Source organism: Rhinolophus sinicus, linkage group LG06 (assembly GCF_036562045.2).
Source record: "Rhinolophus sinicus isolate RSC01 linkage group LG06, ASM3656204v1, whole genome shotgun sequence".
Lineage (NCBI taxonomy): Eukaryota > Metazoa > Chordata > Mammalia > Chiroptera > Rhinolophidae > Rhinolophus > Rhinolophus sinicus.
In genome coordinates, this window is record NC_133756.1 from 123,962,098 (window position 1) to 123,975,120 (window position 13,023).

Below are 13,023 nucleotides of genomic sequence, written 5' to 3' on the forward strand. Positions count from 1 at the left end.
AAGTTGTTGTCTACTAGTAATATCTCACCAGAAGTCCTCACAATAAGGAACGAACAGTCTTCTTACTTACATCCCCTAGTAGCCAAATTGTAATGTTGATACAGCTCAGGAAAGATCATCTCACATAATAAGAGTCTAATATCATTCAGTACTCACTGGACTTGCACTTGATGTGCTCGCTCCCTTCCAGGCTCATTGCAGCCAGGTCTCACATTGAGATGGAGTGAAGACTGTGCTGAACATTGAGCTCAGGAGGTGATATGGAAATTTTGATTTTGAAAAATATATTACCATAAACTTGTGTGTTTTTTTTTTGTTTGTTTGTTTTAGTGGAGAAGGCTCTATTGCTTTGCCTTAAAAAATAGAGGTGAAGAAATTTAGTTCTTCAAGAGTATGCTTTTGTTTTTCTCTAATAATAATGAATAATGGTTTCTATGGGCAAATGTGTTTTTTTTTTAATGTAGCTCACATTGTCTCTCAGAGCATAGTGGGTTGTGGCAGGAGCTGTGCTATCCATACATGATTTCTTATCATCCCAGGCTTATCTCTAAGAGGCCTGTGGCTTATATGTAGCAGTCGCAACTCTGTATTAACCAACACACAACTTAGAGATTGCCTTATGTGCTTATGGAGCGAGAGTCGTTCTTGTTGCCATGGGGGTTTATGATTTTGAAATCCATGAGGTTTATGATTTTGCCTGCAGGAGCTGCTAAGTCGCACATCTCTTGAGACTCAGAAGCTCGATCTGATGACTGAAGTGTCGGAGCTGAAGCTCAAGCTGGTTGGCATGGAGAAGGAGCAGAGAGAGCAGGAGGAGAAGCAGAGAAAAGCAGAGGTGAGTGTGATACACCAAACTCCAGGAGGACCCATACTGTCTGGAGCTCAGACCAGGGAAAACTATCCTAATGTGGGCTCAGACTATCTGATCAACCCCGAGCCTGGCAGTCGCTGGGTGCCAGAAACTTCTGTGCACTAGAGATGCAATGATCTGTTAATACCAAGTTATCAGGTTTTGCTGTAGCTGCAAATTTCAGCAATGCCCAAACCACCCAGTTTTGGCTGTAAGGCTTTATCCTTCCTAAAGCTGCTGACAAGGGTAAAAAGGGAAGCAGTAGTGGGGAAGGATCAGACAAGATGTGGAGGGACACAAGATGTCTCCTGTGAAAGCCAAGGTAGTGACCACATACTGGGATGAAGTCAGCTGCCCAGTAGGCCACAGTCACTATATCCAAGGAGTCTGATGTGCATTTCACTGACCCAGATGCAGACCTTAGGTTTTGTGTTTCTTTTCTTCTGATGGGACATATGGGTCGGCCCATGCATAGGCCTTCTCTGAAGAGAATGTTTTCCTGGGTTTGTTTTTGTTTTTTTCCAGGCTCCATATGCCATTGACTAGACTAGACCATGCTAGACTCCATTTTTGAATAAACATTTAGAGGATTTTAGGCTCCAAGCTCCTTCATTTGAGAGAGAACATCCTGTTTTAACGTTGATAATATCGTCTGTGTGTCTCTACGTACCAGTCCCTGGCCACGTGAGCTGTGGAAGGAAGATGTGGAAGGAAGAGAGGCTTTAGGTTTAGAAACACCGTGGCTCAATTACTGACTAACTGCTTAACAGCTTTATGGACTTCAACAAGTTAGCTCCTTAATCTCTCTGCAATTCAATTTCTTTATCTGTAAAATGGATAGCTGTGTGAAGTCCAAATAAAATCACAAAAATAAAATCCCTCTCATAGTCTCCAGTATTTTGTAGGGAGTCAGTCTATCTTCACCCCCTTCTTCCATTTAGGCATCCCCCAAATCTACAGATGGATATTGTTCCTTGCTATTAAGTGCCAATGTTGTTGTACACTGAAACCTGTCATAATTCTGTTTGCTGGGTAAACACTGGTGCTTGAGACACTTCTAATATGTGGGGGCATATTCCTTGTCTTGCTTTTGAGAACAAGCTCATTAGTAAGAACAGTTGCCAAAAGACGTTCTCTCCATTAAGCTGAGGACAGTATCTTCTAGTGATTAAGAGTACAGGCTTCTGAATCAGATCTCCTGACTGTAATCCAAGCTCAGCCACTCAGCAGCTTTGTGATGTTAGGCAAGTAATTTAACTTCCCAAACCTCTATTTCTTCTTCTGTAAAATGGAGGTAATAGTACGTACTTCTTATTTCTTGGGTTGTTCTGAGTAGGGAATGAGGTAATGTCCACCCAGCCCTTAGCAGAGTGCTGGACACATAGTAATAGCCAGTTTTTATCGATCACTTATTGATCTTGTTAGAAATGCTAGAAATGGAAATGTAGACTTAAATACATTATTTATAGATGGCAAAGGTCACACAGACTGAAAGCTAACTGTATGAAGGGTTAGTTGAATAGACTATTTCTTAATTGTTCACAGAGAAGCAATTGAATTTTCTCCAGGTTTAGAGTTAATTTTACCAACGTTTCAAGATGTGTGATTACATGTGAATATACAGTAGGGCTTCGGGGCAACAATTCAATAGATTCTGTGAGAAGGCTTAGTGTCAGAAACTCAACTCAAAACCACATAATTCTTTTCTTTTCTTTCTTTTTTTTTTTTTTTAAGGTGGGAGTGTTATTAGGTCACACAACTCAAAGAGTCCAGGGTTTAAAAATCCAGTAGTACTGGATCCAGGTGACCTCACAATGTCATTAGAGACCAGTCTTAGTTGATCATTTGGCTCTAATTTAGCCTTATTCTCAGGAAGGCTCTCCCCAGGTGGTGACGGAGATGGCCATCAGCAACTCTACCAGCCTGGCAACCTCTGCAGAGAGAGAGATTCTCTTTCTCAGAGGTTCCAGAGAAAGCCCCAGGATTGTGTCTTATTGGGCCAATTTGGGTCACATGCCGGATTCGAAACCAGCCACTGTCGGGAGCGTGTATCCACGCATGGGTTTGTGCGCCAGAGTCAGTCCATCCTGGGAACACGCAGCGTTAGTACCAAGCCGGGGTAGCTCAGTTCCTTTCTAGGGAAGACCGAAAGGAAGGAGAGCTCTCACTTCTGGGCCAGGGATAGCTAAAGCAGTCATTTTACTGTTTACTTTACTTCGTTCTTTTCTGCAGGATTGTTTTTCAATCTGAGTTTTTTGTTTTTGTTTTACATTAGGCTATTCATTTCTGAGGCAACATAGACCCTGAGTTACTGGCACCAGTCCTATCTGATAACAGCCCTTCCCAGTTGCTCATACAAACATTAGGTTTCCACGTGGAGGAATTTTTTAGGCTGTTCAAACCCGTGATAGTTCAAACAGCCACGTGACCTGAAACATAATTTCTCATTCTTGTAATTGGACATAATCTTTGCTGGTATGCCCAGAACCTCCACTACTGTTGGTAACTGTCTGCAGTATGAGAGGCATAAAGAGGCTTAAAAAGACCTGAAGAGTGCTGCTGAAGCTGAGCTATTGTCATCTACATGAAGATGTTTATTTGAGTGAGACATTTAGCTCGCTGAGGTTACCAGAGGTCGTAGTTTCACGAGTAAAAGGAATGCTGCTTTCCATCCTGTACTGCCGCTGTTTTTTCCAGTGACTGTGTTTAGCCTAAGGCCTGATTACTTGTGGTTTGGAAAAGGCAGGGACTTTTTTTTTTCTTTCAGGTAGCCAGATCTGTAGTAAACTTCCTCCATGCCGCTCAGGCTTTAATCCTCAAATTCCATTTTATGTTTCAATGGAAAAAAAGGAAAAAAGAAAGGATGCTATTGATGAGAGCATTGCAGACTGCTCTTTCTGTCTGGTTCTGATCTCACCCTAAGCTAGTATCCTGCTGTCTGCAGTTGTGGAAGTCATTACAGAAAGTTGTCTGTAAAGCCTGAGGACTGAGGGCAGGTTTCTTGTCAAGTGGAGAGAACACTAACAACCAGCCTTGCTCAGGAGTTGGTCGGTAGTGGCCTAAATGAGAGGTGGGCGATTACTGAGTTTCCTATATTTATTTTTTCTTTTTCTTTTTTTTTTAAATTAAACTTTATTGGGATGACAAATATTTACTTTTTCTTATTAGCCTTTTGCCGTGGTTCTGGGTCATTTTGGGGAACCTATGTTTGGATCAATTAGATTTGCTCCTGAAAAGCAGGACTGCAAAAGAATGACTAACATGGAAAGTAAACACCAGAATTAGGAGAATGGAACATGAAAGAAAGAGATCCAGAAGCAAAGGAAAAACCCCTGTGTGATTCACCATGTCAAAGCCATGTCCCTCAGAGGGATCTTCCTTAGAGAAGGGAGGCTGGCTTCCTTAAGCATTGGGGGTGCAAAGAGGCCTGTCACTGAATTCCTTGTGGGGCCCAAAGGATTTTGCGAGGAGCAGCCTATGGAGAGGGGGCAGGGATCCAGCATGTTCTGGGAAGTGAAGTCAGCCTTACTGATCAGGGATATGCAGAAGCATGAAGAAAATTAGAAAGAAGCTTGAGGATTTCCTGGCAGAAAGTGGAATATCTAACAGCACAAGTGGTGGTGTCATTCCTTCTTTCTTTCTATGGTTAGGACCTTGGAAGGGAGGGATTCTGGTTTCTGGACTGGGCAACCAGATGATGGACTTGGAGTACAGAGCAAGGGCTGGGAAGATTGAGTTTGCTCAGAGAAGAGCTGGCCTGACTAGGAGAGTTTTATTATTCTTGTTTTTATTTTATGTTGTGTGTTTACTTATTTTTATTAGCATAGAAAATGTTCTCCACCAATTCGAAACTCAAGAGTTCAAGAGGTATATACAACAAAAAGTCTCCTTCCATGCCTGTCCCTCAGCCAGCAGTCAGGAACCAATGTTATCAGTTGTTTCTTAACTTTCCAGTTATTTTATGCATGGACAAGCAAATTATTTGGATATCTGTCTATACCTACCTATAAATATATACACACACATTTTCTCCTCATTAAGAAAACTTATTCATATTTATGTCTGCATATTCCACTATCTGCCTGTGCCCTGATTTATTTAACCAGTTCTCTTTTGATGGACATTTGTTTCCAAGTATTTGCTATTACAAATAATGCTTGTACATGTATGAGGATATTGACGTGGAATTGATGTGTCAAAGTGTACATGCACATGAAATTTTGACAGATATTTCCAAACTGCCCTATAGAGAGGTTATAGTCTCACCTGTGATGCCTAAGAGTGCCAGGACAGTATTACACAGAGCAGGAAGGAAGAGGGAGAGAAAGAACAATTGTGAACAGGTTTAACAGGTAGGATGGGGTGGGAAAAACTATGATTATGGTAGGTACCCATAGTTTCACAAAGAAAAGAACCATAAAAAAGAACTTGGATAGTTGGCAAAGCAGGAATAAATGAGCTGAGATTACACCACAGAACAACAATTAGAACCTCATAAATGTCCCTTGGACTTAATGATATGGGACCCAAGAAAGGAACACAGGTTTCAAAGGCTCTACCCTATGGAAGAGACACAGACCTATTAAAAGAGGAGATGGCCTAGCCCTGGAGATAAAGAATTATAAAAGTAAGTTGAAATACCACATCTGAGGATAGATAGACTGTAAAGCAACACCACCACGTGGATAGGGAGAATTAAAGAAGAGTGTCCCAGCAGGGTTGGGGTATATACCACACGGTCACACTGAGCAGAGGAGGGTCATATACAGATCTCCAGACTGATTGAGGCCAACAAGGGGCAATGATGGAAGGGAGTAGCAATTTGGATACCTCCTAAAAATCTCCTCCAGCTAAACACTTAAGTATTTGAAAGGTTGGCTTTTGGTCCCTTCCCCTGCCCCCCACCACTTGTTTATAGTTTCCACCCAGCGGGTAGAGAAAGAAACTGGAAAAACTGCCACTGCAACTCTAATGTTGAAGCAAAGGGAGAAACTAGTTTATGAGTAAAACTGATGAGCACCTTGAGAGACCATGGTCATTGTTATTTGAGAGTTCATGACAGGAGGAAGGGGAAAACTAGGCATAGACAGACATGCACTGTGGACTTTGGCAATTCGTAACTTTGAAAGTTCAGAAGTAAAATAGAAGATGACTCAAGAATATCGAACTACTTAAAAATAATATAGTCTGATTGCACCATCTCTCAAATAACACCCATTAAAAAGAAAAAGCTTAACAGTACTTTGAGAGAAACTAGTTTTCAAAGGGGCTTGTACGACAGATAGAAAGAACAAACAAAAGTGCACCTGCGTGAACGCGTCAGGAAGGGCAAACCCCAAGCAAAAGGACAATGCTGAGGAGAATAGGAAAACTTTTTGTTAAACGTTACCTTCTCAATAAGATCAAAGAAAGAATAGGCTTGATGCCACTGATGCCTCTGGTAAGTGCCGAGCACTTAGGACAGCAAGCCTAGCTGCTTGCTGTGAGCGAACGTTGGGAAATTAGGGAACTCAAGTGTTAAAAAACTGGAAGTAAGCCATTTTGTTCTCCTCCTCCTCCTCCTCTTCCTCCTTCAAAATGACTGAGAAAGTTAGATGGGTTCTATACCATTCAGTCTATGGAGTTTGGGCTCAACCTATGATGGTTTGTGAGAAGCTAGAAGACAAGGTCGGGATCCGTGTCCAGTCAGAGTTACGTCAGATTGACTTCATTGGCTTGGCTGCAAACGTGTCTTGTAGTCGTAGAGCTGGCAAATCAGTGAGACATGACAAAAACATTGCTCGGGATAGTCTTGTGGATACGATAGAGGAATACAGGACGAAAGTGAAAATAGGTCTGTTAGTACCCAAATGATAATGCATACTAAGTACCTAACGACTACCTCTCGAAGGATTTTTCCATAGAGGGTTACAGTACTCTGCCCTTAGCCCTTCTGCCTGTTTAGCATTTTTAGTCCATAATTTGGGTGCTGATGTAGAAGGCCTTGAAGTTGTGATGACAGGAATCCAAAGAAAAAGTAAGTGGATCAGTTGACAATGGAATTCATAAAAACCTACGCAGACTGGAGTGATTGATAGGTTGGCAGAAAAAGAGTAAAAGGTCAGAAGAACCTTAATAGTGCAACATCACTGAGGGTGAGGCGTGACACACTTCAAGAGGGAGCCAGGCGCTTGCGGGCAGAGAACGTGCTGTGGATTTGGCCAGGAGGAGGGCACTGAGGAAGAGTGGTGCCCTTCTATGGTGGAGGCGGAGCTTGTCTACCTGGAGAGCGGGGCCAGGGAATGGGGTGAAAACCAGGGACAGCAGGTCTAGACTCCTCACTGGAGAAGTTTGACAATGAAGGGAACAAGAGATGAGAGAGGGCAGTGGTGTTCTGGAAACTTATATAAGAGAAGATAGGCAGGGCCAGTGGGCTAGGAGAGGCTAAAGATTCTGGAGCAGGGTACCCAATAAGGTGGGCATACTGGGGGATATGAGCCGCTGGGCTTTTGTTGTCAGCAATCAGTGTCACATGGGCCTTAACTGTGTCCCATGACCAGTAGGTATTTTCTATTGTTCTCCCAGTTTCTCTTGCTCATCTCTTATGGATCAAACACTTGATGGCACAAGAAGCAGCAGTGGGGGAAGTGAACTCTCATTTATTGAATGCCTCCCTGTGCCAGGCACTATGCCAAGTGCTTTACCTAAGTCTCACTTGATTTAATCCTCCCAACCACCCGATGAGGTAGTGAGACCCTCATTCTACAAATTTGAAATCTAAGGTTGGTAAAGTTTCATAACTCACCCAATTCACATGGGAAAAAAGGTGACAGACTGGCCTTAAACCCAGGTATGTCAAGTACGAAGCCTGTGCACGTTTCACTGCGTCATACTGCCCTTTGTCGTAGCTTAGCCCCACTGGTAGCAGGCATAACTCGCCAGCCTTCCTCCTGCCCCGGGGCTCTTGGTTAGAGGATTAGAAATTAAAAACAACAAACAGTTCCATGCTAATTGATTTCCATCCTCAGCTGCGTCCTCCCCCTCCTTGGTATTGCTCATCTCCACTCCTAACTTTCCTCTTCTCATGCCTCACAGTGACGACTGTGAATCTGTATTCCTTTTTGCTTTACTGTGTCCTTTGAGCAGGCAGCCTTGCCACCTCCTCTACAGAGCAGATCAGGGCCATTGGGAAGGCTCTCCCTCAACTTCCTGTTTCTCATCTAGAAACCCACCTGGACTCCCAGCCCCATTGGGCTTAGCTAAGCCCCCCACTTCGGGCTGCTGATTCCAGCTCCTCTTCCTCCCTCTGTAATTCCTCCTCCTCCAGTTTCTTGGTCCTCAAAGGTAGTGCTAGGGACCTACCTGCTAAATGATGAAAGCTCCAAAAGACTTTGAAACTTCTCAGAAGAAAAAGCATGAAGAAACTGAAGGTAGACATCTTTTTCCTATTTAGTATCCCCCAGTGATGCCAAGTCCAAGAACAGCAGAGACAGAGTGAGACTGTAACTCCGAGTGGCAGAGGCCAGTCAGGCAGGAATCCTCTGCCCTTGTTAGGCATCTGAGCTAAGGTAGCAAAGGGTTCAAAACCCAGGGGAAGATGGAGCAAAGGCCAAGTCAGAGCCCAGTGTCTGCACTGGGACTGTAGATGAGACCTCAGAGGGCAGATATTGTCCAGCCCATTGGTCCGTGGCCCATGAGGGTTCAGGGACCAGCCACAGTGAAGCTGCGTGAACTTCTGGAGTCCAGAGCACTTACTCAGGCCCACGAGGGTCACCTTGAGCTTTCAACCCAATTCTCTGGTCTCCAAAGAGAAATAACTTGTTGGGCAGATGACCCTGGGGGAAGACAACCTGGGGATGTCTGTGGGCTAAATCAGGTGAGCTAGTTCAAGGGGGGCGTGGCTGGGAGGCCAGGGGCCTGCTTGTATCAGTGGTGACTGCACTGCAGCTCTCCCAGTAGAAATGGCATTACCAGAGAGAAGAGCAGGCTGGCATAGGGGCCTTACCCCAGTGCCCCTTCAGCCCGAAAGTGCCACCCAGGCCATCAGTTTTCCTTCTACATTGGAAAAGGAGATTTACAAAACAATAAGATATGGGCTAGGAGCTTTTCTTCTTTTAGACAATATTGTCACTATTGGGGATGGACAACCCCTTTCTAACATGACTGGGCAGTTCCTATGGTGCCAGTGGGCAGACCTTTCAGTACCAGGTGCCAGTCTTAGAATATCAGTAAAGATGGGCAGAGTGGGCCAAGCAGTTTATTTGACCCCCGCCCCTCCACACACACACACACACACACCCTGTTCTACTCTATTGCCAACTGTCTCCTTAAACCTCTACCCCTGACTATGGGCTGTTCATAGTTTCCCCCAACCTCTGGGTTCCTTACCGCCACAAGTGGCACCATCATCTGTACCCCAGGCCGTGACTCTATCCCCTTTACTCCCGCACCCAGACAAGGGGTCTAGGAGGTGGCTACTTGACATCCCATCCCTTCCTCTTGACCCAGGCAGAATTAGTTACTCACTGCTCCCTGAAAGCCCTGTGTGTGGTTTTCTTGGCTATAGTGCTTCCACCGTGCTGTGATTGTTATTTTGTATGTCTCTTCCCACTCACCTGTGAGGGGCATTGGTTACTGTGGCCTTGGGTCTTTGTAGAGTGACAGTAAATGTCTATGGAGCAGATAAAGGAAAGCCTAGGAGAGCTGCTAGTGAAAGGGATCCAGAATTGGGCAGGTGTGAATTCCAAGGGTTGCAGGTGTTTTTCAGTTGCCATAAAAAGCCAAATGCTCTTGAGGCTAGAGAGGAGTCAGGTTTGGAGTGGGAAGTGAAGGAGTAAGGTTTGGTATAGAGGGTGTGAGAGAGACTTTAGGGTTGGGGACATATTAGCATGCATGAGTGTGGTGTGTGCCGTGTGTCACCTGTGCATGGTTTGGGGGGAGCTGGCATGTGAAGCATTGGCATATGCATAAAGTGGATGTGTCCATATGTGTGCCTGTCTCTGCTGTTGCTAGGCTCCGTGCCTCAGATGTTGACATGCCAGGATGGCACCACGGAGCTGTGGGGGGGTTCAAACTGTGAGACAGGCCTGAAGATGGGGCAGGCCTCAGGGAAAATGTCATGTCTTTTGGTTCCTGTGAAGAAAGCAGAGGGTTGCAGGCAGTGAGCGCTGGGTGCCGCCTGTTGCTCCCCCTCTGCATGCTTCCTTCTGTGCTGCTCTCTTAAGAAATCCAGTGTCTGAGAGCTGACTGACCTTGGGTGCTTTTTCTCCTTTCTCTTCCTTCCTACAGTCGGTTCTGAATGTGATCAGTGAGCTGCAGGAGCAGATGTGTAGGCTGCAGCTGGACATCCACAGGCAGATTCAAGAGCGTCTCTTACTCAGTAGGGACCACCCTGAGGAGGTGGCAGCCGGTGACGGTGTGACTGAGACCCAGGCCTGCAGCCAGGACTGTGCCCATTGGGAGGGGTCATCTGTAGGAACCACACTTAAGTATTTCAGAGCATGTGTGTGGGGGGCGTTTCACTGCTGGACGGGCCGGGCTTTCTCCTAACCAGAACAGAGTGCAGTGGATTAACAGGGATCTGTTGTTATCTCTGGGCAGAGCTTGAGACTCACTCACCCCCCTCGGGACGTGAGCTGAGCAGGTGAGGCCAACCCTCGGACAGGTGCTGGCACTCAACTCCCCCAGGGCTGGGAATGAGGTGTGTCTGGTGTGCTGAGTGACGGGGCATTTGTGCAAAAGGAAGCCTCAGGATTCCCCTTCCCAAGTACAATTCAGATACTGATTCTTGCTCCTGGACTGAAATTTCATCTCCTGTGGTTTAAAAAAAAGCATCATGAAAGAATCCTTTCAAGTTTATTTTTAAGGAGGTTTATCCCCAGTGAAAAAATACAAGTTTCCATTTTCTATAGCGATTAAGTCATCAACTGAATTGCCAGAAAAATTCCCCCACATAACCACATTAGAGGGATTTAGTGACTTCTGGGGATATATCTGACCTGGATTCTGGACTTGGCCCCTCATACTGGAATAGCCAGGTCCTGTGTGGCCTCCTGAGGCCGGGTGATGGCAGCTGCACAGAGATGATACTGCACCTCCAAGGCCCACTGTCAGAGGACTTGGAAACCCCAGGGAAGGTCAAGGTCACAGTAGTCGGGAGCACTGCATGCGGTCGATCTCAGCTTTGTAGGAAGTTACCATATTCAACTACGGAACGTGTTGAAATCTCTACCCAGACTTAGGCATTAGGGAGGCATTCAGTAGGGAAGATTTTCTCTTACATTAAAGGATATGGGGGGAAAAATGAGAGCCAAGATACAAGTGCAGATTTGGATAGGGAAGCCCTGAGGGTGTTGGGGCGTGCCCCACGTTGAGTAGGTTACCCCAGAAAGGCTTCTAAAGAAGTTATAATTTGCACCAGTGTTTATAGCCAATGATGGGCAACAAATAGCTTAGAACGAGGTGAATGTGCTAACGAGGCCCCTAAGGTAAGAGGTGATTCTGACGCTTACAGGGAGGCCTTAAGGCCCAGTGGGCAGGGCCAGTGTTCAAACTCGGGATTTGCAGGAGGCTACGATGGAAAAATGCAAAGTGATCCTACTATGTGCACATGCAACAGTGGCCACATTGTGCAGCAGACAGCTTTGATGCTCTCTCAGCTGGAGATCATCATGCTCTGTGTCCCCATCGTGGCAGCCCCTCAGGCAGTAACCTGCACACTTGTGTTCTGCCATCAGCAGGCCTGGTGCCCCCTCAGGCAGGGCCAGAAATGTTCTCAGAAAATGATTATGGATCGGCTGCAAGCCACAACAGGCTGAGAAGTTGAATGCTGCAGATCAGGGATGCAATAACCTTCTCTTGGAAGACATTTTTTAAAAAAAACATTTTTATTAAATTTATTGGGGTGACATTGGTTAGTAAAATTATATAAGTTTAAAAGGGTATCAACAAATGCTCACCTCCACTATAAGAAAATTAATAAATTACCCTGCCAAATTCAAGTTTAAGCAGCGTAACTTTCTGGTGAATTGTCTCAGAATGCAAAGCACTCCGGGCCAGTTAAAGGATGACTTGAATTTCATCTGTTCATTCATCAAGAAATAATTCATACCTACTATGTGCCAGAGGTTAGCAAAACTCCTCATGGAGTGCGTAGTTTAGGAGAACTAGCCATTAGTAATCATACCACTAAATGTTTAAAGCAGACACACAGGGTGCCTCGGGAGAGTATGGCAGGGGCACCTGATAAAGTGTGGAGGTTGGGAGAGTTTTGCTAAGGGAGGCCTGAAGGTGGGCAGGAGTTAACCTGGCAAATAGTTCCAGACAGAGGGAATGGCACGTGTGAAGGCCCATGTCAGAAGGAGAAACTAAGTAGTATTCCTTGTGACTGGAGGCTACCCAGGGGCAGGCAGGGCGCTGGGGCAGGCCAGCCTGTGCTGGTCATGGGTTACAATGTACGAGCTTTGAGGGGAGTGCCGGGATCAGATTTGTGTTTTCATTCTATTGTTCCCCCGGATGTCATGGGGGTCAGTGGATTCGAGAAAGGCAAAGTGACAGAGGAGCAGCCGATGAAGAGGCTGTGCAGGCTGCCAGCAATTGATTTGCTAGGCCAGAGTAGTGGTGTAGAGTTGGAGAGAATGAGAGATTCAGTTTGTGTCTGAGAGGTAGAGTTAACAAGGCTTGGGGGTGAGTTACATATGTGTGGGGGAAAGGGGGAGGCGATACCAAAGATGGATCCCAGGTTCTGCACAGGTGATTGGGTGGATAGAGCTGCCATTTAATGAGACAGGGATGAGTAAGAGGCGGGATTAAGAGTGCCACTTGGGCCACGACACTTGGGAGAAGCCTGTGTGCCATCCACACAGATAGGTTAAGTAGGAAGTTTGTTAGGTGAGTCTGGAACTCAGAAAGTCTGTGGAAGTGATTGCTTTTATGCTAATTTTTCTGATAGGAACCAGCCAGCAGGACCAATTGTCTGTTAAAGGAACCTTGGTCTGGGACATGGGTACTCAGTGGTGTCATCTTCACTGAAGGGGTAGTTTAGAAAGTAGGGGCCTTGGAGTCAGAAGATGTGGGCTTGAATTCCAGCTCAAGGGCAAGTTCTTTAAATATCACTTCCCCACTTAGCAACCTTCATTGGCTCCCCACTCTCCAAAGAATGGCATCAGCATTCCTTATGCGCTCATCCAAAAGCC

General features: G+C 45.5%; 1 protein-coding gene across 17 annotated transcripts in view; it reads left to right on the forward strand.

The window, feature by feature from the left end:
- PPFIBP2 (PPFIA binding protein 2) overlaps positions 1-13,023 on the forward strand; it is a 123,670-nt gene that overhangs the window by 80,974 nt on the left and 29,673 nt on the right. For 11 of the 17 annotated variants that reach the window (XM_074335935.1, XM_019728175.2, XM_019728190.2 and 8 more), the window contains 2 exons: positions 704-835; positions 10,118-10,300. In XM_074335935.1, coding sequence (XP_074192036.1) covers positions 704-835; positions 10,118-10,300 — 315 coding nt within the window. Of the gene's footprint in view, positions 1-235; positions 256-703; positions 836-10,117; positions 10,301-13,023 lie in introns of those variants that run through there. The other 6 variants (XM_019728216.2, XM_019728223.2, XM_074335939.1 and 3 more) reach the window with 2 other exon arrangements.